The sequence below is a fragment of the Macadamia integrifolia genome, unplaced genomic scaffold (assembly GCF_013358625.1).
Source record: "Macadamia integrifolia cultivar HAES 741 unplaced genomic scaffold, SCU_Mint_v3 scaffold890, whole genome shotgun sequence".
Lineage (NCBI taxonomy): Eukaryota > Viridiplantae > Streptophyta > Magnoliopsida > Proteales > Proteaceae > Macadamia > Macadamia integrifolia.
The window spans coordinates 77406-103073 of NW_024870571.1; the positions used below are offsets into that span (position 1 = coordinate 77406).

Below are 25668 nucleotides of genomic sequence, written 5' to 3' on the forward strand. Positions count from 1 at the left end.
TATGAGATTGCTGGAGAAACGAAAGGCATGGCAGTTCTGGCAGGAGAAGTAACTTTCAAGGGTTTTGTGATAGCAAATATGATAGCACTTTCATGTTCTGTGCTCACTGTAGTACTCTACTCCTTTGCATATATTTTTTATATTGATAACCCTCCTAAATTCAAAACCATTGCCGTATGTGGAGTTCTAATTCTTTTTGCAGTCATTTGCATGATGGAAGCATTCGCGTGTGGTATGATTTTGGTGTTGCCAAGACCACATTCCTCGTGGGTCGAATATCTAACCATTCTCGTCTGTATCAGTATTCCCTTCATTGGTTTGCTCTTGGCATCGTGGTTTCATTGGAAGAAAGACGATAAATTCTTGATACAAAAGTTGTTTTCTATGGTTGATGGCGATGCTTAATGGTGGAAGCTAGCTTGCTTGCATGTAATGAGAAATTAATAATGAATTTCTCTCATGGAGCATGGAAGTAGTTTAGATAGTCCAGACTCCAGACCTTGCTAATACCCAAAGGGAATCCAGGATCTGTTACAAGTATACCAAGTAATTTCCTCTAATTTTCAGTTTAGGTTAATTAATATGCTTTGGCTAGTAGAGCATATATTCAAACCCTTGGAAGTAGCAATAGATGGAAAAGTAATTGGGTGCAATTATATTGCATTTTTACTATAAACAAATATTCTCAACAGTGAAAAATACAAGTGTGTCTGAAACTCTCACCATTTACATTCCTTTTGTCTTATTGATGAACACACCAAAGACCAGTGTGCTTCCTCCATCCACTGTACATGGGAACCACCTCAATATATCTTGGCAACTAATTTCAATGATATCTGAGAGCTCTTCCCACAGGTTATATGAAAAAGGGGAAATCAGTAACAGCAAGAAAGAAAAGGAGTTAATGAAGGATACAAATACCCACCATCTTCCTCAACTGAAAAATCTCACCATATATTTGAAACCCCTCCTAACTCTTGCTAGTACTGTTAGCAACACTCTCGTAGAACAGGATGTATCCATGGTCTGTGTTACTAGAATATTCCTGTGCAGACCCAAAGAATGTCTGTACAGCAGATTCATCTATTATCTCCACATTCTCATCATCGAAGAACAACCAGTGGTTGTGACTCTTCACAAGGCTAACATAATGTCCATGGTTGGGCCCACTACCAACATGGACAACAACCGCAAAGAGGGAATACTCAAGGTCTGCATCTTCTACTGTGTTGCTCAGCTTCAGTTCCAATGGAAACACTACACGGTAAGATAGCTTTTTGTACCGGCCAAGCTGCTCAATGTACTTAAAGCGCTTCAGATGAATAACCAGGATGTGAGGTGGCTCTTTGATCTTCATCCTCTTCTGGGCTTCCTGTAAACTGTAACAGAAAAGACATCATATTTGGTGTTTGAATAGAAACCCCGACAGGTAAAACTACTTGGCCAGACTTTTTTCTCTCTTCTGAAAACTAGTCTCAGATATGAACAGAAGAAATAGCTACTTCCAAATGCATTGTATTATCTCCATTTAGAAGATCCTCAACACCACCTGAAACCTATGATTCAGTGAGTTCCACACATATCCTAGTAAAAACTGATCAAATCAAAGAGAATTTACATGGTGGAACACGTATTAGCAGTATTCCATAAATCGGATAACCAAAGGACAATGAAACCAGTTCAATAATTCAGAACAGGATAACTTGCAGGTGACACCAATAGTGATCAATTTGAATTTCAGGATCCTAGTATGTTCTTGAAGTGTAAAGCACAGGTCTGGTGCTTCATCCGAAGAAAATAAAAGGCTACATACTCATGCCTTCAGAAATGCACTTGACAGTCAAGTCATACCAGCTAAGCTAGATCCAGACCTTAAACAACTTCACGTAGACCAACATCAATACAAGTCAGGATTGTCGATATTAAAAATGTTAAAACCAGCTGATATCATTTATTCTGTTGCAGCTTATGTAACTTGGGAGGCCCTAATGGCCCTTTCATTCACTAATCCAGGTTCGACTGGACTGGTCATTGACCAGATACATTTCTGGTCCTGGTTATAAGAAATGTGGCTCAATGGCAGGTCAACAGGAAACCATCATTTTCATCTAACAAGACAATAGTAAAATTTACAAAAGAAATTGAAGCAATGGTACCTGCAGCACTTGTCACAGAAGAACTTGTCCTCTGCGTTCAACGTTTCTGTAGAACTGAAATTTTTTAGACAGCTTGTGATTGAACTGTTTTGTTCAATATCAAGGCTCAAGTCTAAAAATGTCTCATCCCTTGCTGTTACTGTCTCACATCTTAAGCACCTTGTCTCATTGGTCAGAATACCCTGCATTTATATACACCATTCAATGCTATAGATTCGAGAAAGACACACACACTCAGGATTTGCCAGACTAACTCATGTACTTGATGATATTAAACTGCATCAAGCCTATCCATGCATCAACTAAGACTAATTCCTGGTCATCACAGCTCTTGGGCCATCACAACTTGGCAAGAGCTGCCATCAAGTTGCTGACATTGAATATTGGGTTGGAAGCATAGGCAGGCCACATGTAAGTCAAAATTCAAGGAAACTAAAATAAGCTAAATTCTTCTCTTTTTTCAGTAAGAAATTAAGTCTAAATTCATGAACCACGCAAGCAATCTTTCACCTACAGTATGCAATATAAATATAAGTGCTTAGTGCAAATGATCAACTGAAGGAGAATATATAGGATCTGAGAGTTCACCTGAAAATTTTTGTGAACCCACGTAACCAATGGCTCCTTTTGAGCACCATTGGCTTGACCATTCTTTGGCCCATTTGCGATCTTTTCTGACGGTGGAGAAGTCTCTGGAGAACTTTTCGTAGCTTGGGACTCTTTCTCCAGTATGTCAACAAGTTCATTTAGCAAGAAGTTCAAAAATTCATGGGCATCCTACAAACAGAAAAGCGGAAAAACTTGTTAAAAAACCATTTTTTCTTTCAAAGAAAGCTGCAAACACAAGGCACAGATAGATAGGTATGCTAACAGAAGAAAAATTAAAACTCCTGTCTTTTCATTTAGGCTCTATTAGGATGAAATTTGTAGCTTCAATTCAGGCTCAATGAACAGATTTTATATTCCATTAATTACAGATGATGCTCTATATACTTCAAAATAAGATTTAGCTGTAGCCTTCAGACTGGATTCTAACCATGACAGGCAAGTCCTGAGTAATCATTAGAGGACAAAAAATGCAGAAAGTCTTCCAATCTTGTGAGTTTAATATAAAGGATACAAAGCAAGTAATTTTCATTAAACTATATCTCCTAAACCTGATCTAAAATCAGATAACTCCATCAGTCTAAACATCGAAGCATCCAGGTCGCCTCATATAAAAGACAGATCTCTTGAATTTCTTATATGCATCATGGAACGCTGTGTAAGGCCACTGAAATGAACCATGCAAAAATTAGGCTGGGACCTAGTTGATTGGGGGATACAGTTGCAATCAGAATATCATGCATGATTTGGCCATGTGTTAACAAATCCAAAATAACCTAGTCCTAGGCTGGTCTTTAAATTTTCTAAACCCAACACCAAGGCCATTTATTTTCAACCGCCCAATAGGTAAGATCAAGGATTGACATCTCAATCTCGAGGCCGGTTTCGACCAAGCCTGAAACCGAGATATAGGTCAGAACCTGGTATTTCTAGGAAAAACTCAAGCATGTCATGCACTGGTCGAAACTGGGTATTTTTCAGTCAAAGCTACCAAAATGTGCAAAATATGGTCAAAACCAGGTTGAAAATTGGAACGACTCAGTATTGACTCAAGGTTTCGTCTTGTTTCTGTCGAAACTGAGATGATGAACCATGGGTAAAATATCTGAGAGATGCATTTCCAGCTATACCAATTCAAACAGGACCCCTCTGGGAATTTGAATTTATGATTATGTGAAACCTTTCAACATTGCTATGCATAAATTCTCTCTTTCTGGGACAACTGGAGCTATAAAACACAAAGCTCAGTCTTGACTGCAGTATGTTAACTAAATGTTAGGCTGCCGGCTAAAATGTCTTCTAGTAAATCATTCTAATCAGATGAACTTCAAAGATAAAACCACCAAACTGTACAAGATTGATACACTGTTTGCTGGATTTGTTATTCACAGCTGAAACATGACTCGCTTAGGTGGTTTTCAAACAAACGCATGCATGTTTCTACATTAAACATATACCTGGTGCATGTAGCTGCGGAAAAGTTCGTTCTCTTTCTTCACTCTCTGTACAAAACGCTTTGGGGCGATGACACCCGTTTTCTTCTTCTGAGAACTTATCTGCATAAAAAGCACATCAAAAATTTGACAAAAGGAAAACTGTTTGGACACTTTTAGTGTCCAACAGTAACATTAACACCACAAAAACGAGAATAAGCTGCAATTTCTTCTCCATTATTAATTACATGTTGTTAAAGAACAGAAGAACAAGAAATTAAATATATGGAGGACAGAAAATGCAGAAAGAAGCCAAACAGAAGATCAGAACATGCCATCCAAAACTGAGAATTCAATATAAATATTGTAACTGAGTCAATTCACCTGACAGTCTTAGATTCTTGGTAGAACTGGGGGGAAGAATACCAATTATTCTAACAAAACCTATTTTTACCTCAACCGCTATTAAACTGCTTTACATAAGGGCGGTCCTCTTGTCAAGAGCCAGATTTTTAACGTAAAATGGAGTTTTGAACAAAATCACAGAAACTTAGGCCACCACTTGCTGCCAAGAAAAAGCTTTGTCAACATCCCGGACAGCAATGATCACCTTATAAGGAATTCATCTTTATAATATAGGTTAACATTTCTATTTCCTCAAAACAAAATACTAATAAATACATCAATTTAAGATCTGGTTCTCTTTAGTTTGACCAGAACAAAAACACTACCATGAACCATTCAACAGGTCAACATGATCCAGAAACAGCTCATTAAGTCCCAATCATTATTTCCTATAGCTTATGTCTATAGATTTGTAAGTAGCCATAGTCTACTGCAGATTCATTAGTGGGGGTGCTTTCATCTTTACACTATTTATCATCGATTAAGTTTTGTTTGTGTTACTTGCAACTTGGCATCCACAACATTGTGATTCACCAAATTTCAAACGTAACTCTATAAATAGAGCAGGTTCACTGACTTAATTCCACATGGCATCCTGACGTAGGAGGAAAGTAATACACCTCAACACTGTTTGTGTTACTTGGAACTTGGCATCCACAACATTGTGATTCACCAACTTTCAAACGTAACTCTATAAATAGAGCAGGTTCACTGACTTAATTCCACATGGCATCCTGATGTGGGAGGAAAGTAATACACCTCAACAATGGCTTTGCCCAAAGTCAAAACAACGACAAGGATAACTATGGTATGTTCAAAGTCGAGAAAAGTGAAAGACGATGAAGAAAATTAGGATTTTTATATCCGGCTAGAAGGAAGAAATAAATATAAGGTATGAATGTGATAGGGTTTCGAAATCCTAAGCAAAAAACTATAGACTGTCTAGCAAAACAAAAATAAAAATGTTCGAAGGGCACTGGATAGGAGATATAAGATCAGTCCTTAGGTTTAATGGTTGTGTAATGTACAGGAAGAGGATGTCATCTTGGAATTCAAGATCAGCATTTGACATAAATCATCAAAAAAATTAAGGACAGATCAGATAATTTAATGATCAATAATGTTTTGTGGATCAACCAAGAACAAAATTCAACATAAATGAGCAGACTACTTGAATAATTAAAGAACTGACAAGATCTTGAAAGACTTCATCTAGATGCGTGGAAAATCAAACATAATAGCAGCTCAATGGCAAGGACGGCAATGATAATGGAAGTAAAAGCAGTCAATCACAGCAACAACGCCACTAAAGTCTCACTACAGCTAAGAAAAAATATTTCCAGCAAGAATAGCTAATTTAGAATTGAGAAAAGGTTCTCTGAGCCACTGAGATAGGGTACACTAGCACCTCTGTGTCTCTCTCTCTCCTCATATGAAATTACCCGGCTGCCGTCGAATACATGACTACCATTTTACCGAACTTTATTGGTGAGCTCCTCTATGCTGCTTGCTCAGCGAACCCTCTCCTTTTGGAATTTTGCTCAACCAAAATCTAATCTATGATGCTCCATAAAATAATCCTAAATTATGAGCTTCTCTGCTCCAATTAATAGTTGGACTGCGAAGCATAACAAATGCCTCTTAATGGACTTCAAATATAGTAATATGGTACAACTTGGCCAAAATGACCCCTGGCTAAAACCCTTTTTCTAGTAAGAATTCTGAAATAAAACAAATATTAATTCAAAAATTATAGAAACATTAAAATTAGGTTTGGTAAAATGTACATACAAAATCACAATTTACATGAAGCTCTTTCTGTTTTAACGTAAAATGGGCGGGTGGAAGTGAAAAAAATGAGTGTAAAAGTTTTCATTATAGATATTGTTTCATTGAAAGTAAGCATGAAGAATGTTACAGTACCAAAAACTAATAACAAGCACCTGCATATGGAGAAGAAGAAAAGAAGAAGAAAGAAAAGAGAAGAAGAGGAGAGAGAGGAAAGGAGAAAACTTAAGACTCACAGTTAGAAGAATGGAATGTACATCTAATTGTGAGGCCTATTGTTCATTTAGGATAAATTATACATAGGGTACCCAACTTTTAGAGAAACTATGTTTGGGGTACCTCACATTTGATTTATTACGTCTGAAGTACCTCGCGCTTCATAAATATTAAGTTTGAGGTACTTAGGTACCTCATGTTTCATTAATGTTATTTTTGAGGTATCTTCTTTTTTCATATTTTCAATCTTTCTCGTAGTTATTATGTTTGGTTTTTTCCTTTCCTTCTCCGGCCAGTTTGCTGCAGCACCTAAGTGCAATGGTGGAGAGAGAAAAAATAGAGGGGGGAGAGGGATGCAAAGAGTGAGACAGAGGAGAAAGAGAGTGGGTGAGACAATGTTGGGGGAGAGAGGAAGGGATGACACCGTGAGCCTGAGGGGGAGAGAGAAACAGACGGAGGAGGGGGGTGCTGTGGTTGGAAGCATAGGGCGAGGGATTGCGGGAGGAAGTAGAGAGCGGCGGGTTGCATGTGTGTGTGTGTGTGTGTGTGTGTGTGTGTGTGTGTGAGAAAGAGAGAGAGAGAGAGGAGGAGGAAGAGGAGGGTGCAAGTTGACCATGTACCCAGACTCATGTTACATCACCTCTGGTTATTATACAAAGAGATTACTACATGTAAAATGACGTAATATCCCCCACTGTATCCAAAGCAATGAGCTTTTTTTTTTAGCCAAAGGGAAATGACTTTAGGACAAAAAAGAGAGGTTGCAACTTCAAGTTTGTAACCAAAGAAGTTGCAACCACTTTGGTTACAAACAGATTTTCTCTACATTAAATCCCCCAAGTTGAAATATATATGGGCAACAAGAGTGTTCCAAGGTGGGATTGAAACTAGTTTCATTTTGAAATATAAAATTTGACATACAGACAACACTACCACAAAGCTATATAAAATTACAAGTAATAACAAGCACACAACAAAGAAGAAGACAACAGAACATAAAGTCCAACAGCCAAACCATGTCGCAAAATATTACAATTATAGGGTAGGCTTTCTTTGCTCAACCAGACTTTAACTGGACTGAAGTCCACATTAACAACAAGCAACCAAACATGAGCCAGAGAGTATTGTCACCTGACTGAATAAATCTGCCAAGCATGTCAAGAGATTCTCTTCCGCATCTCCCTGGTTTTTGTTATTTGCATAGTACTCCAGTAATTGTTCACGGAAGGGAACGCAGAAATAAAGGGCCTGGATACAAAAAATTAAATAGACAATAAGTAATTAAACATATTGGAGGATTATTAGGAAAAGGACTCATCTAAAATACAGATTTAAACATAACAGAAGCAACGAATTCATGATCATATAACCATGTAAGCACATCTTTCTAACATAAAAGATCTAATCATGCACCCCTTCAGGCCTCAGATGCCAACTTCTAACCATAAAACAATGAACAAAGGCTCCTCTTCTGACTGTTCCTAGTTCCTCAACAATTTCCTCACTTGATGCAATCCTAAAACTTTCAAAACACAAACTGGGTAGAGGGGGAACAGGACAGAGTAACAGAGTAAAGCACCATTCAAACCATAGTTGTCACGGCATCTATGTGATTGTGACCCTAGGCATTGAAGGAGGGAAAGAATCAAGGCAACACCAACAAGGCACCTAGGCATCGCCTGGGCGGCTCCTTGACAACTATGATTCAAAATATTCTGAGTGTCAGCATACTGTCAACAACTAGAATGCAGTCCACCCCTCCAGTAGCAATTCTCACTTTATATCATAGATAAACATAGAACTCACACCAACCATATAGTTCGGCTCACTATGGGTTTATTAATTATTTTTCAGAATAGACATTTCACCAAAAACATTTTTTTCCAGTTACCCACTAGACAAGGGCACAGCCATTAGTCTTAGAACTAAGGACATGGTTTCATACGAAAACCTTAAAAAAAATGAGAAATGATGGTGTGTCAGAAAACCAATATTGCACCATCAGAAAACATTCTTAGACAAACACTAATATACTAAGGAAAATACAACGAACAAAAGTCTCAAGGTGGACAGAAATGTCTTTGTTATATGACAGCAAAAGAATGAAGAAAGAATAAAGAAAGAATATAAGAAACTAATAAGAACTAATCGTATCAACCAAACTTGAACAATGCAGATAAAAACAGAAATGGGCTTATTTGAGTGGAAATAAACCTTGGATTGGGTTACATGTGTGTTAGGCCTTTGGTGCAATGGGTTTTCATTTTAAAAGGCCACTTTAATGGGGCCTAAGGATTACGGGATTTATTAGTTAGTTAAATTGTAGGGTTTGTTTAGAGTTCCATTTTCATTATTATAATGTTTTAATGGGGCTGGCTTAGGAGACCAGCACATCTCCCCCAGCTCAACTCAGCCTTATCCCTAGATCTCTTGGATTATTTGATTGCTGTTTCGATCAATTATCGTTAGGAATTTAGATAACTGAGAGTCCGTGGCCGAAGGAAGAAGTAATATCGACTTGTGCAACGCTGGTTTTCTGCCTTTAGTTTATGGTAGTGGTTGAAGACAACAAACACCCAAAACTTCCCCACAATTCTCATCTCTTTAGTTTATCTCTCCACTTTATTTGTTACACCTCCCTTTCATATTATTTCCTTGTTACCCTTATCTTTTGTTGCCTTCAAAGTTTACCCTTTCCCCTTATACATTACACCACACTTATTTTGTCCCTTCTCTCATAGTTGAACTTCCATTTATTTACTGTTTTGCTACTCCTTTTATTTGAACCTTCTATTATTCGGGTGGCCCCATAAACGATCTAATAACGGTTTTTGGAACCCCAGATCCGCATCACCATAACTCCTACTAGTCACTACACCATTATATATATATATATATACATTTTTATATGGACCAATTTTCTTCTCTTACACTTGCCAAATTAATTCTCCAAGGACTCTATCATAAGCTAATTCTAAGTCAATGAAGACCATATAGTGATCCTTCTTACATTCTCCAAATCTTTCCATTAGTTTCCTAAGAAAATTTGATAGCTTCCTTGGTTGATCTTCCTAACACAAAACTAAATTGGTTATCCGAAATAGTAATTTCTTGTCTCAAGTGGGTATCATTACACTTTCCCAAGATTTCATATTAAGGCTAATAAATTTTATTCCTCTATAAGTTTACAGCTTTGTATATCACCTTTATTTTTATAAATCAGAATCACAACACTTCTCCTCTGGCATTCATCTTGTGCTCATAATCTTATTAAACAACTTAGTCAGCCAAATTATTATACTAATTCCTAAGCTATTCCACACCTCTATTGGAATACCATTTGAACTTACAACTTTACCTATTTTCATCTGCTTTAGAGTTTCTTTTACTTCAAACACCCTAATTTTCTGTATATATCTAAGATTTGTGGTTTCTTGATGGTTATTACAACCTTCTAAAACACTGTTATTTGTTTTGTTTTCATTTGTAAGTTAAAGAAATAGTTTTCCATCTCTCCTCAATCTCCTCATCACTTATTAATATATTACCATCTTCACTTCTAGCATATCCCCCTAGTTGTTCTAATGTGCTAAGATCATTAACTCTCCCTTCTTGAGCATGGTCTTTAGAGGTCCTTGCACCATGTGCCTCACTTACTCTATTATACGGTTATACTTTCTATTGCTTTCAAACAAGTTCGTTAGAGCTAATCTGAGAATCTTCATTCCCATACCAACCAGTGGTCATTCTTCTCCCCTTGGGATATCATAGCTCTATCAACCAAATACATTGCAAGACCAAGTTAAACCAAAACAATTTGGTTAAGCCTCATTATCAAACCTTTAACTGACACCTTTGGCTAAAAGACGAATGGGTGTCAAAAGTGATTTGGGAAGTAGTAGTGAGAAAAGACATGAATATCCTAGGCTTGACAACTAACATGACCTTAAATAGAGTTGAATGGCATAGAATAATTAGTGTAGCCGGCCCCATTTAGTTGGAAAAAGAATCAGTTGAGTTGAATTGAGTTGAGAAATAAAAAAGTATCCCTTTTAAAATCCACAAAAGAGTCCCCACCCTCCTAAAACTGTGCAGGCATCTACAAACTGTCACCATCCATAGCCCCCTATAGCCCAAGGCCCAACAGCGGTGGGACTTGGTGCTCCCGATATACAAGTTAGTACGCTCAATCGATAAATACCATGCCAAATTATTTTGAGTCTGGATTACAACTTGTATTATGGGCACACTAGAAGGATAATTCTTATAAGACAGTTGTCAAACCAGCAATGTTCTATGGAACTGAATGTCAATATAAAATGATTATAGATGGCATCGGGATGCTGAGATTGGTAATACTATGAAGATAGAATCATAACTGAAATGCATTCAAAGGTGCTTAGAAGTGGTACCAATAATCATCAAGATGAGGGAAAGACAACTGAGAGTTCTTTATATGCAACCATACATAAGTGAATCCAAAAAACACAAAACTCCAAGAATAAATTATCAGCTTCTAACCGTGACAACATGACGAGAGTCCCATGTTCATAGAAGCTCGAGAAAATAAATACCCGGTGAACTTCACAGCATAACCCACCGCCCCAGTGATCTAATTTTACACACAGAAAATGCCAGAATTTTCACAATTCTTAGAATTATAAGTAAATCGCAACAGTGCAGAACCAAAATAATAATAATAATAAAATAAAGCCACCATTTAGCGTTTGTTGGTGACGGAATAGCAGATATCCGTCTTGTAGAAACGCAACCCTAAAACGATGCAGAAGATAATGGAAAAACAAGAACAAGCAATGCACACAGATTTACAAGGTTCGGCAAGATTGCCTACGTTCCCGGTGAGATGAGATCTTGCTTCACTATCAATGGAGAATACGGTTACAGCGCTCGTCCCTCACACCTCTCAGTATTGCTTACATTACAGAGAAAGAAACCCTCGCTACAAATATATAGCGAAAAACCCTAATTCGGAAAGTACACAATTGCCCTTTAATAAAAAATTCAAGCGGGGGGCGCTACACCCCCTCTATGCAAGGGGGCCTCCTGCCCCCCTTGCAACCCCCATGGCCCGCTAACTAGCTAGCAGGACCGCCGTCCTGCCTATCGAGGCACTGCACTAGTACTCTCTGGGTTAAACTGTGATGGAATACAAGACATCGTACACCAACAATCTCTACCTTGGCTTGAATTCTGTCAAGCCTCCTGTAAAGATAACCTGTAGACGTCTTCATCCCCCTACCTCATTAGAGGTACAAACCCGCATCTATTTGGTGCATCCCTCATTTTCAACAATGAGTAATATTAATCAAGTCCAAACAGGACTCGAACTTCTCTGTAGTAACTGGCTTGGTAAACATATCTGCAAGATTGAGATCTGTATGAATTTTTCTCAAGTGAATACTGCCTTCTGACACAAGCTCTCTGAACTTGTGAAATCTCATATCAATATGCTTTGTCCTTGCATGAAGCACCTAATTCTTTGCAAGATGTATGCCACTCTGACTGTCACAATGTAACACTGTACCTCCTTGCTCCAACCCCAACTCACGAACCAATCCAGCCAACTTTTCCTTCCTTGGCAGCCTCAACTACCATCATATACTTTGCCTCTGTAGTAGACAATGCAACTATAGACTGAAGCATCGCCCTCATTGATATAGGTCCACCAGCTAATGTAAATACATATCCTATAGTAGACCTCCTCTTGTCTAAATCACCGGCATAGTCAGAATCAACATAACCCGCAAATTCTGTGGAACCTCCCTTGCCACTGAACATAACACCTATATCTTTAGTTTTACTCAAATATCTGAAGATCCACTTAATTGCATTCCAATGCCCCTTCCCTGGATTACTCATGTATCTGCTAACAACACTGACTGCATAAGACAAATCCGGCCTGCTACAAACCATAGCATACATGAGACTCCCAACTACACTAGCATAAGGGACCTAAAACATCTGCTCCACCTCCTCATGTGTTGTAGGGCATTCCCTTTCAGATAACTTGAAGTGGCTAGCTAATGGAGTGCTAACCGGCTTAGTCTTTTCCACATTGAAAAGCTCTAACACCTCTTCAATATACCTCTTCTGAGTTACCCAAAGTTTACCTGCATTTCTATCTCTAAGGATTTACATGCCAAGGATCTTCTTAGCAGCACCAAGATCCTTCATCTCAAATTCAGCACTCAACAAAGACTTCAAAGAGACTATATCATGTTTGTTCTTTGCAGCAATGAGCATATCATCAACATAAAGCATCAACAAAATAATAGAATTATCACTTAACACTTTATAATAAACACAACTATCATACTCACTTCTTGTGTAGTCAATCTTCATCATGTGGGAATCAAAACGATTGTACCACTGCCTAGGAGATTGCTTAAGACCATAAAACGACCTCTTAAGCAGACAAACTTGATCTTCCTTTCCCTGCACCTTGAAACCTTCAGACTGCTCCATGTAAATCTATTCCTCTAAGTCACCATGAAGAAATGCAGTCTTCACATCAAGCTGTTCAAGCTCCAAATCATACATGGCCACCAAAGCAAGTAGTACCCTGATTGAAGTGTGTTTCACCACTGGAGAGAATATTTCATTGTAGTCTATTCCCTCCTTCTGTGCATAGCCCTTGGCTACAAGCCTGGCTTTATACCTTTCACGCTCCTTCTCAAATGCTGCCTCTTTCTTACGAAAGACCCATTTACACGTAATGATTTTTCTTCCTTTGGGTTTTTCCACAATCTCCCAAGTCTTGTTCTTCTACAGAGACTCCATTTCCTCCATCATAGCTGCCATCCATTTATCATGTTGTGCATCACTCAAAGCATCATGTTAGGAAGATGGATCATCTGTACCTATAGTGAGGGCATAGGCAACCATGTCCTCAAACCCGTATCTCACAGGTGTTTTGTGAGTACGCTTCCCTTTACCCTTTGCTACAGTATAGGAAACTTTTACTGCTTCCCGTTGTCCTAGTAAGTCACTGGATGACTCATTTTCTCTTATTGTTTCTGGCTCACCTAACTCCACCTGCACAGTAGAACCTTCTTTATTTTCACCAACTGTTTGTGAATTGCATTTTGACTTCACCATATGAGACTCATCAAACACAACGTCCCTGCTAACCACAACTTTCTGTGAACTTGGATCCCACAACTTAAATCCCTTTACGCCTTTCTTAAAACCAAGAAAGATGCACTGCTTAAACTTTGAGTCTAACTTGGAACACTGCTCACTCTCAACATGTGCATAGGCTGGACAGCCAAATATTTTTAAAATAGAATAATCTACTGGTTTTCCTGTCCATACCTCTTCGGGAATTTTACAATCAATCGCCTTTGATGGAAACCTGTTGATGAGGAAACATGACATATTCACTACTTCTGCCCAAAATCTCTTGCTCAACCCTACATTCAGCCTCATACTCCGAGCTCTTTCTAGAAATGTTCGGTTCATCCTTTCAGCTACACCATTTTGCTGCGGTGTCTTTGGAACCGTGAAGTGACGTGTAATCCCTTCAGCTTTGCACAATTCTAGAAACGACTTGTACGTGTACTCACCTCCATTATCTGTTCTCAAGTGCTTAATTTTTTTTTTCCTCTCTTCCTTTCTACCTCAGCCTTCCATTCCTTAAATTTAGTGAACACCTCACTTTTATGCTTCATGAAGTAGATCCAGACTTTTCTTAAGTAATCATCAACAAAGATCACGAAGTATTCTGCCCCACCTTTAGATTTTGTTGTTGAAGGACCCCATACATCGCTATGTACATAATCAAACACCCTTTACTCTTATGTTTTGCAGTTTTGAAACTAACTTTGCATTGTTTCCCGAACACATAATACTTGCAAAAGTTCAGTTTACAAGTTTTCACTCCCTTCAACCGTTTCCTTTTATGAAGCTCTATCAATCCTCTTTCTCCCATATGCCCTAATCGCATATGTCACAGATAAGTATCATCTATATCAAATCTTGCATCTGTAGTTACAGATGCTCCACCTGTAACTATGCTCCCTATGAGTCTGTATAGGTTTCCTGTTAGCTGTCCCTTCATGACAACCATAGCACCCTTAATAACTTTGAGAACTCCACCTTCTGCTATGTACTTGCATCCATTTGAGTCAAGTGCCCCTAAAGATATTAATTTTTTCCTTAATTCTGGTACATGTCTCACATCTGCTAAAGTTCTTACTATCCCATCAAACATCTTGATTTTGATAGTGCCTACCCCAATGGTCTTGCATACAGCATCATACCCCATTAGGACAGACCCACCATTATAGAGTTGATATGTATCAAACCAATCCTTATGTGGACACATGTGATATGAACATCCAGAATCTAAAATCCAAGAAGAAGAAGGTTGATTCTTACCTGATGATATAGAGAGTACATCTCCATCATCTCCATCTGAACTATCAGCCACGCTAGCTTCCTCAAATGCCTTATCTACACATTTCTTCTTTAAGTCCGCCTTCCTCTTCAAGCACTCTCTCTTCAGATGACCTTCCTTCTTGCAATGGTAACAAGAGACATTTGTCTTTGTCCCTTTTGATTTCGATCGACTCTTCCCAGATCCCTTCTGATTTGATCTCCCTCTTTCCTGCTCCTTATCACCTCCGAAAAGACCTTCTCCTTGAGATTTCGTACTACTGGCCTTCTTACTTGTATCATTGGACATGAGAGCAGCCGCGACTTCATCCATCTCAAGGGTCTCCTTCCCATACAAGAGAGTCGTTACTAGATGATCATATGATTCTGGGAACGACGACAGCAACAGTAACGCCTTGTCTTCATCCTCGATCTTAACCTCCAGGTTTGCAAGTTTATTTACGATCTGATTGAACATGTTAAGATGCTCTAATAGATCCGTACCTTCATCTATAGAGAATACAATTGTTTCTTCACTAACAACTTGTTCGTTAAGAACTTTGTCATGTAGATGCTTTCAAGTTTCGCTCATAACTGCGGTGCAGATGCGATACCCACAACATATTGTAGGACATCATCAGAAAGATTCAATCGAATAGCACTTACGGCCTTTTCCTCCATCTCCTCCCAATCTTCGTCAGTAATTTTTACAGGTTTCTTCGACTTCCCCAATAACGTTTTCGCCAAACCCTGTTGTATCAGAAGATCCTTCATCCTTTGACGCCAGAGAGTGAAATTGTTCTTCCCACTGAACCGCTCGATATCATACTTAACATTCGATCCCTTCCCTGCAATCGTGATAGTAAACTCTAGAATACGGAAACCTAGAGCTCTGATACTAATTCGTAGAAACGCAACCCTAAAACGATGCAGAAGATAATGAAAAAACAAGAACAAGCAATACATACAGATTTACGAGGTTCGGCAAGATTACCTACGTCCCCGGTGAAATGAGATCCTGCTTCACTATCAATGGAGAATAGGGTTACAATGCTCGTCCCTCACACCTCTCAGTATTGCTTACAGTTTAGAGAAATAAACCCTCGTTACAAATATATAGCGAAAAACCCTAATCTGGAAAGTACACAATTGCCCTCCAATAAAAAATTCGAGCGGGGCTGCGCCCCCTACACCCCCTGATATGCAAAGGGGCCTCCTGCACCCCTTGCAACCCCCACGGCCCACTAACCGGCTAGCGGAACCGCCGTCCTGCCTGTCGAGGCACTGCACCAGTACTCTCTGGGTTAAACTGTGATGAAATACAAGATATCGTACACCAACACGCTTAACATCAAACACTGAATCTAATTGCGAACTCCAGAAGCAAAAACAATGGACACAAAAATTCCAGGAAAGAAACTATCCACTACAGCCAGAATTAACCCTAAAATCAATCAATCAATAAATGAAATCCAGTAAACGAATCAGATATCAACAATCAAACGAATACAAGATTAATACACAGACCTGTAAAACACTATTGCAGTAGCAAGTGTTGCCGAAATTCTCCAGCCCGAAATACCTCTCGCCTTCGGGGAACTGATCACCAAGAGCTTTCTCGAGCTTGGAACCGGCGGCACCCATAAGACCATCAACTATAAAACTAGTCTCTCTGTTTTCTTCAGAGCTCCGATTCTGTCTCCATGAACAACCAAACTTCTCACTTTTTCTTTCTATTAACTTTCTTAGGGTCCTGTGGGGAGCAATCGCAGAGAGAGGTCTGAAAGAATAGAAGGATTGGAGAGAGAAATGGTGAGACGGGGAGGACGGAGAGGTTTAGATTTAGCTGTGGAGAAGAGAGAGAGAGGAAAAAAGATGAAAATTAGTATCGCATAGGGAGGGACAATGTGGGTATTTGATCTGGCTCTCCCTGTGTCTTCACAGCTTCTGTTGACTGCACACATGCGCTATTTGCATCCCTTCCTCGCCGTCGTCCGTCGTGTCTCTCTCTCCCTAGGGAAAAGGTTATCTGGTAGCTGGGGACTGGGGTAGGCCGGTAGCGGTAGGGTACCTTAGCACCTCTGTCCATCTCTTTTCTCTCACATGAAAGAGTCTACATCCTCTACAAAGAGCAATGAGGTGTGGTGAACATTAAACAGCTAAAAGCATCTGGGCACGCGCCCTAAGGGGTTCCCAGCCACCCATAATTCACTGCATTGGCGCAATGGTTGTAAACGATTTTCACATCACATGAAATGATCTTGCTGCCCTTCAATTAATGATACCTTTTTATCACACCTAAGTATACTTTTCTATTTTTTTTTATGGAAAAATGTTCGGTATGCCACCAATATCAAGTATGCTAGCACCCATTGTGTCTATCTCTCTCTCCCCTTTTTCTGAAATGACCCCTATATCATTTCTGAATGATACTCCATCATGTGTTCCTATTGATGCCATCCACTAGCATACTTGATATCGGTGGCATACTTATCCCTCTTCCTTTTTTTATTTTATAAGAACTTGCTCTGAAAATCCAATCCTTTTCTCTAATATAAATGGGCTCCCAATATAAATATAAGGAAAAAGACTATGAACGTTAGGATTGAGGCTAACGAAAGGCCAATTCACATTTGATTTTGGGGGAAAAAATCGTTACCTGGTTACATTGCTACAACACGTAGAGATATTGACCACAAAAGGCAACACTCTCTTTTACCAATGAAAGAATGTGTGGAAGCATCAACCTCGAAAGGCAAAGTCCTTATATTTAAAAGATGCTTAAAGATGATTTAGAATACCAGATCATAAATTCATGTAGGGTTCAAGTAATCGTCATCAACACTGAATCAATCATCGCCAATTTTGATTCAATTCAGCATGAATTGAATTGGCCAAAAAAAAACCTTGAAATCTTGTTCAAGATTGATTGGAATTAAGTCACCATGGATTTTGTTTGAAAAGTTGATTCTCTGTGGAATTATTTGAGCAATACGACTATTTGTAAAAACATGGAGCAAATGTTGTGGGTGATTTGACTAACGACTTGAGAAAAACACAAGCCAAATTAGATGGCTTATCTATGGGTTGAAATCGTCTGCAATTCCGATCTGGTACAATTCCGTGAAATACCACATTCAGGAGGTGACACGTATATTGATACCAATGCAATGGTCTAGATCTTGTACAACTAGTAAAACCTTAAATCAGTGAAGAGTCATTTAAATCAAATATGGACCTCCTGAATGTGGTATTTCAAGGAATTGTAGCAGATCCGAATTGCAGACGATTTTTTTCCCTTATCTATGGAATATCTTGCAACACTGCTTGTTCAGCCTATGAAGAATTCAAAAATGCATCCCATGTGCTATCTCAACAATCTCAAAGCAAACCACCCTCTCCCATGGCCACTCAAAGGTGGACTGCACCTCCTCCTCAAGTTTATAAATTAAATTGTCATGCATCTCTATCAGTAAATGGAGTTTACTCGGGTGTTGGGTATGTCATAAGAAACCACCAGGCTCAAATTATTGTTGTCGTATCTACCCCTCTTAGTTTCTCCTCTGCTATCCAAGGTGAAGCACTTGCTATTACAGATGGTATTCTTCAAGCTCTTGGCGACTGCTGTGAAAACTTGCTTGTTAAATCTGATTGCCATGATCTTATTCGCTATCTTACAACTGCTGATACCCCACCTTTTACTGTCCTCAATATCTTACAAGATATTAAGGAGCTTGCTTCTTATTTTCTTAGCTATTCTTTCAGCTATATTCCAAGGTCAATCAACATTGTTGTTGATAGGGGTGTCAACCGGTCGGGCCGGTTCGATTTCGGTCGGGCTTAATCAAGCTTGAAGACTTTCAAAGGCTACACCGTGTCTGCCCATTTAACTAATCGGGCGTAGTTATTGAGGGCATGGTACACTTTATATTTGGTCGGTCGGCCTCGGGCTATAATCAGGCTATAATCGGGCTTTAGTTGGGCCTTAATCGGGCTACGGACATGTTTAATGTTAAACGGGTTTTAATCGGTTTTTAAACGGGCCCTTTTTAAAATGTGCACTTATATTCCGGTCCACTCATGCAAGCCCAAAAAAATGAAAATAAATCAATAAATGATACCAAATATAACCATTATTTAAAATGTGAACATGTCTTTACTTTTTATTTTTTATTCTTTAATTTGGGGGGGTAAAATAGGTATTCTACAATCATTAAAGGGTCGGGCCAAGTCGGTGCACAATAGGCCGGTCTCGATCGAGCGTTATTCGATCGATCTCGGTCGGGCACCCGACGGTCCAAGTAGCAAAACCGAGACCGACCATTTATAAATGGGTCGGGCTCAAGCCCGACACATTTAATAAACGGTCTGGGCCAGGTCGGTCTATAAACGATCGGTCCCAGTCGGTTTAGTCGGGTCGGGCCACGAATTGACACCCCTAGTTGCTAATACCTTGGCCAGGAGGGCCATGTCATTAGAGTGTGTGACGTCTTGGCCAATCTCCACTCCATGGATTGTCCAGTTATGTAATTCTGACTCCATGAATTTTTCATGCTCTGATCAATAGATTTTGTGTTACCAAAAAAAATTTATCTATAGAATATCTAATCTATTCAATATTTAGAACATCAAATCATTATATTCATGTAGGGTTTGAGTAATTGGAATCAACACTAGAATCAATCATTGTCAATTTTGATTCAATTCAGCATGGATTGAATTGGCCAAAAAACCTAAAAATCATGTTCTAGATTGACTGGAATTAAAGTCAACACGGCTATCAGTTTCAGTATATTTATACCAATTCCTCCAACTTTGTCTAGAAGTGCGGTTTATGCGAACACTTGCTATCTCTATCTCTCTCCTACCCCCAAATAGGAACAAAATTTGGTTGCTGCTTGAGTTTGCTTGTAGTAAAGGAATCGAATTTTGAAAGGTAGTTTTTAAAAATACGAAAACCTAGGAAAGTATTTGTGAATCCAAGAGATGAATGTGATTCCATTTCTTTGGCTACATATAACTACAACCGGATACAAACCCATTTCTTCTGATTCCACTTCGATATCTTATCTACTCCTCTATCAAGAGCTCTTGAAGACTTTCAAGAGTCCTCCAGTCATTTGGATCCAATTAAGGATGAGGATGACATTTGGGTTTGTTGGAGAAGTATGGCATCTTAGTTTCATTGATTTCTTTTTTAGTGGGAATTAGGCTTCAGTTTATTAACTAGGTGGAGAAAAATAAAAGTTATTGTTGCATTTCATTTCTCACAATGGTATTGTCAAATGGCTCTTGTAGATGTGTTAGGTGGAATTTTTTTGCATTTGAGTGGGAGAATATTTGGTTTTGTTCCCACTCTAGATCTTGACTGATTGCGCTTAATCCAACATAAAGATACGAATATTGTAACTTGGTGGTCAAGCGGTCAAAACAGTCTCTCGACATTCTTGAGGTAATACGGCATAGTTCTTGTCCCCTTGGACCTCGCACATGCAGAGCCTCGTGAATTGGATATGCCACCCTCTCTAGATCTACAAAATATTTGTATCCTGGTACCAATGAGACCAAAAAGGGAGGGGAAGAAAGACCAAGAGAAAGGTAAAGATGTAGCCTTTGGGATAGTTATGAATGGAAGAGCTCCTGCAGCTTGTAGAGAAGAAGATTCATTGGTTAAAAGATGTTTACCCTATTGCCTTTGTGATGATAAATGGGGAACGTTCATCTATGATCTATCAAAATCCTTCATGACATCCAGGTCTTGTGAGGGAAGATGATTGCTAGTGGCTGATGAGGTTTATCTGATCGACGATTTGATGATGAATGGTGTTTCTAGAATAACCCCTTTTTCTTACTTCGAAAAATAGATTGCCCACTTATTTACAGTAAAGAGAGAGAGAGAGATTGAGGAGGGAATCAACAAGAGGTTGTCAAGGAAGCTTGATCGGCAATGGAAGAAAAGCATTATTCCCAGGCTTCCACCCTCTCTGAGGAAAATGCAAGAGGAGGAGAAGGAAGCAGAAGCCGGAAAATCAACATGATGAATTTTTCATCATAGAACTTAATTTGCAGAGACCAATTAAGTTCACGTACGAGATTGTTCTCATATGCCCCTGGTTTGGGACTTGGAATCCATTAAATACAGAGAAAGAAAATGGATTTCAAATCCCGAACTAATGGCATATGAAAACAATCTCGTACATGAACCTGATCCAAATTATAATTTGCACTGTACTTTTATGTTTTCCTTCTTGTTAGTATAAAAAGGATCTTTGTTTGGTTAGTGTCTGTACTTTTCCTTCTTTTTTTTTGAGGGGGGGGATTTATTATCACTCTCCTACACTTGGCCTATATTTACTAAAACTTCCATGCTTTTTACTTTTTTACTAATACTCCCCTGCTTTTTTATTTTGATATCTTTTTCTCCCCCGCTCTTTTAAATACCCAGATTACTCTTCCTTTTGACTTATAACCCATTACACTTGTTTTAAATTGATTGGTTTTAAAACATGATTTGAACCAAACCACTAACAAGTTTTGTCTCATCTAATCATTAAAGATATTGACCAGCTAATGTGTCCTTAAAGATATTATTTATTTATTTATTATTATTTTTTTTTCAGCTCATCCAATCATTAGGGATGTTGTTTATTTATTATTATTATTTTTTTTTTATCTCATCCATCATCTTAAATTTAGCAATCTATTTTTTTATCCGTATTAGATTGGTATCGGTCTTAGTCAATCTTAGGATTAAAAAAAATAAAAAAAGTGTGATACCCGATTGGAACATATGATACCGATATAGATATAGATCGGATACAAAATTATTCTATTTTGAATTTACAATATCCTTAATGATTGGATGAGACAACTTGTAAGTGGTTTGGATCAATACATGGTTTGAACTAATCAATTTGAAAAAATGTAATAGGTTACAAGTGAAAAGGAAGGGTAATTTGGGTATTTAAAAAGAGCAGGGGAAAAGGGATGTAAAAATCAAAAAGCAGCGGAATATCGGTAAAAAGTAGAATATAGGGAAATTTTAGTAAATATAGGCCAAATGTAGGGGAGTGATAGTAAATTCTCTTTTTTTTTTCCTCAGAGGTTGATTTTTTTTTTTTCAGCTAAGAGAACTCATTATAGTCATGACTCTGTTCAGGTTCTAATGCTTAAACCATATGCTTGGTACAGGCATCTTTTTTAATGAGGAAGGTTCTATCCTTTAGAACCCCAAGTTTTTTAATAATAAGCCATGCAAACCCCAAAATGGTTTCGGCACATGCTTTTGTTGAGGTTCTTGAGCATATATTTTGTGTTAATAGCAAGTCTGCTGTGTTGATGGAACCTAACTTGATTAAAGCTTTGGTGAAAAGGCCTTTCCTTGTCCAAATAACGTCAAAAATTTGTATTAAGGTCATTCAGAGATACCACCAGCACGAAACCACACCAATGAGAGGAGATTTAGAGCCCAGTGCATATTCAACGACTGGAAATCCCTTGAAGTGTATTCCTTCAAATGTTAAGGTGTGTGTCCAGGGTCTACCAACTGTCAGATGTGACTGGGCTCTCTCCAGTGTCAGAAAGGAACAGAATCCAATGAGAGGTGGGTAGGAGGCGGATTGGTTTGGTTGGGGTCTAAATTTTGTCTAGAGAGAGAAAGTCAATGTGGGTCTCACGGCTCATTATGTGAGAGTGCGTAATTCCCACATGTCGTCGTGGGAATATTTTTCTTAAAAAAAGAAAAAAAATTCATTTATTAAGCAGGAGAAAAATGAAAGTTTTAAGTTATAAAGTAAGAAAGAAAAATTTTAGTAAAAGCAACCCATGAGGCTCCCGCTAGTGTAAGGTGTGGGAGGGGCAAAATATACAAAGTATCAGGAAAATTTTGCATCAGGATAATCTGTCTCAGGTGTGTCAAATGTATCGGGTTAAGGTTTCTCCCTTCGAAATTAAAGCGAAGGATCTGAAGGCATGCAGGATGGTTTTCTTTTGCAAACTGGTCTTTGGTTTTCTAACCTAATTCCATTGATGAACTCTTGAGAATGTTGAAAGCTGGAGATAGGTAGAGAAGCTATTGGCCCCAGTGGTCACTAACAGCATTTGGGGAACTTGAGATTTAGTTCAGATGCATCCACCTTAGGTTCAAATCCAACCATTTCTAAAAGGAATTTCTCATTAGCCCTCACACCAAATCAGTTTATTGGGAATACATAAAAACTCATGGTTGTACACCTCCATTGTTTCTGTTAACATCTTTTATCAATACCACCATATGTGAGAGATACAAAATTAGGAACCAAGCATCTATAAGCATTTGCAGAAGATCATAGATGGAGACAAAAGAAAATGCAGAGTTTTCAATTTACAGGATAGGGTAAACATCTAATAATTTGTCTTAATCCCAAATTGTATTGCATTGAAAAGAAGAGATGATAGTAACCCACTTAGCTGGATACAAACATCCACCACTTATACAGACCATAACCATAGAGACTGGTGTACACAATCAGTCTCAAGGGATAGATCCTGAACCTGCACATAATCAAGAAGCAACAATCACAGCTGAAAACCAGAGCTTCTTCTGAAACGGGTTTAGAAACAAGAAAAAAAAAGGGTTATTAACATAAGAGAGAGAGAAAGAGAGAGAGACTACCTAGAGAACCAAAAGGTCTGAGGAGAAATAGTAGTGGGGGTGTTGATATGGCCAGGAACAGGGGTAGACCATTGAGAGAGATCACGATCGAAGAAATCCCAATCGGGAAGAAGCACACCAGCAATGGCGAAGAGGCCAAAGAGGTAAGTGACGATCATCTTCTTGAATGAGTGAGTGTAGATGCCGATTAACAAGACTATCGCGCCCACGCAAACCAGAGAAAATCGGAGAACGGCATCACTGCTCGCCATGGCTGCTACTCACCAAGAGAGAGAAAGAGAGAGAGGGGTATGTAATTGGTGATGTGAGGCAGCGGAAGAACATTGAAAATGGTAGTTTAAGTGTGGGGGCGGGAAATAAAGATGGCGTGATCTCTTTATCGAGGTAGTTGTGCTGCTGTCTGCCATTTTAAATTTTTAATGACAAGTGGATGATGATGCCTTTAGGGACAACTGATTTCAGCAGCGACCCACTAGGGTCGGACAGAGACCCAATATAGGGACAAGTGGACAACTGATTTCAGCGGGGACCCGGACAGAGACCTAAAAAGGGTTTAATATGCTACACTTATTATTACACTATTACATTATTATTATATTTTGCAAATATATATCTCACTACTATTTCAAAGAAGTTTGGAAGTGTCTAAATCTTCATGGACTTAATCTAGTATTGGGTCTAACCATTTGTCGTTGAGCAAGAAGTTCATCTCATATTGGACGATTACAGCGAGAAGAGATTTGTTAAAAACACCCATCCTCGAATTATGTGCATAATTATATATCTTACTACTATTTCAAAGAAGTTTAGAAGTGTCTAAATCTTCATGGACTTAATCTAGTATTGGGTCTAACCACTTGTCATTGAGCTTGAAGTTCATCCCATACTGCACGATTATAGCCAGAAGAGGTTTGTTAAAAACACCCATCCTCGAATAATGAGTATAATTATATATATTATGCATCCAGCCACTTCACTAATATGAATAGATTATACAAAAGGGTGGTTGGTTATCTACTCTTATACGCATTCCTTCTTCGAACCTTTTGGTATGTATTGCCCCCTAACTATAGATCAGATCCACTAGTGGGGTTTATCGTAGTTCATGGAAAAATTTTATTGGTTTCAACTAGCAAATGGGCACGATTGAGCATCAAGCCCTTAGCAATGGATTGCCTAAGTGTTTTGGAGAAAGATAAGCACAACATACATGCCTAGACACAACAAGTATGAAAAGATTATGCAGCCCATGCTTAAGATGCTCTTGCACATTAGTGTGTACCTGTGCCAATAGGGTAATGCTCTCTTGCCATATAATTTTTTAATTAAGTTCTGAACGCAATCAAAAGTGTCCCCACCAACTTCTCATGCTATGTTGGTGGTTTCTCTTGCTGTTTTGAATTCTCAAACAAGTTCAAAAAAAAAAAAAAAAAAAAAAGGGGGCAATTGGCAAATTAGCACTACATTTTGTTTTACATCTTTCGAAAAGAATGAGTGTAATGATATATAGATCCGGGGTTAGTACTTTTTTCTTTTCTTCCAGGGTTTGTACTTCATAGCAAGCTATATAAGTAATGACAAATCGATTCACGACTTCTAGGCACGACAAAGTTTTGTTTCTGCATTTTCTTTTTCCCAGAAATGAAAAAACAACCTAAAAAGTGTTTAATAAAATTAATCCGTTTCATCTATTTCTAGAAGCATAAATCAAAATTTATGCCTATTTACAATTCTAGAAATGACTTTTACAAAACAAGTTCGACTTGTTTCATCATTTCTAGAAACGAAATTGAGAGAGAAAAAAAAAAAAAAAACGGTTGTTGTGCCCAATAAATCTCTCAACTATTTAAACTGAAAAAAGAGGCAATCAAACTCTCTCTTTTAGACATCCAATGATACTATTAGGTTTTTTAGTGGTATTATGTCTACAAAAAACATTTCGAGAAATAGGTTTATCAAACACTAAAAATCCATTTTTGTTTCCGAAAATGTGAAAAACAATTTCTGCTATTCC

At 38.4% G+C, this 25668-nt stretch overlaps 2 protein-coding genes across 2 annotated transcripts; both read right to left on the reverse strand.

Moving 5' to 3' along the window:
- Nucleotides 1-634: 634 nt before the first annotated feature.
- On the reverse strand, nucleotides 635-17115 carry LOC122070325 (ubiquitin carboxyl-terminal hydrolase 4). Its single transcript, XM_042634458.1, has 6 exons — nucleotides 16529-17115; nucleotides 7736-7852; nucleotides 4220-4318; nucleotides 2745-2933; nucleotides 2157-2338; nucleotides 635-1379 (listed from the first exon to the last, which is right to left on the reverse strand). Exons 1-6 carry the CDS (start codon nucleotides 16643-16645, stop codon nucleotides 971-973), a joined length of 1113 nt encoding a protein of 370 aa, XP_042490392.1. The 5' UTR covers nucleotides 16646-17115; the 3' UTR covers nucleotides 635-970.
- Nucleotides 17116-23238: 6123 nt separating this feature from the next.
- Nucleotides 23239-24013, reverse strand: LOC122070328 (signal peptidase complex-like protein DTM1). Its single transcript, XM_042634461.1, has 2 exons — nucleotides 23655-24013; nucleotides 23239-23533 (listed from the first exon to the last, which is right to left on the reverse strand). Exons 1-2 carry the CDS (start codon nucleotides 23903-23905, stop codon nucleotides 23446-23448), a joined length of 339 nt encoding a protein of 112 aa, XP_042490395.1. The 5' UTR covers nucleotides 23906-24013; the 3' UTR covers nucleotides 23239-23445.
- Between the last annotated feature and the right edge of the window lie 1655 nt (nucleotides 24014-25668).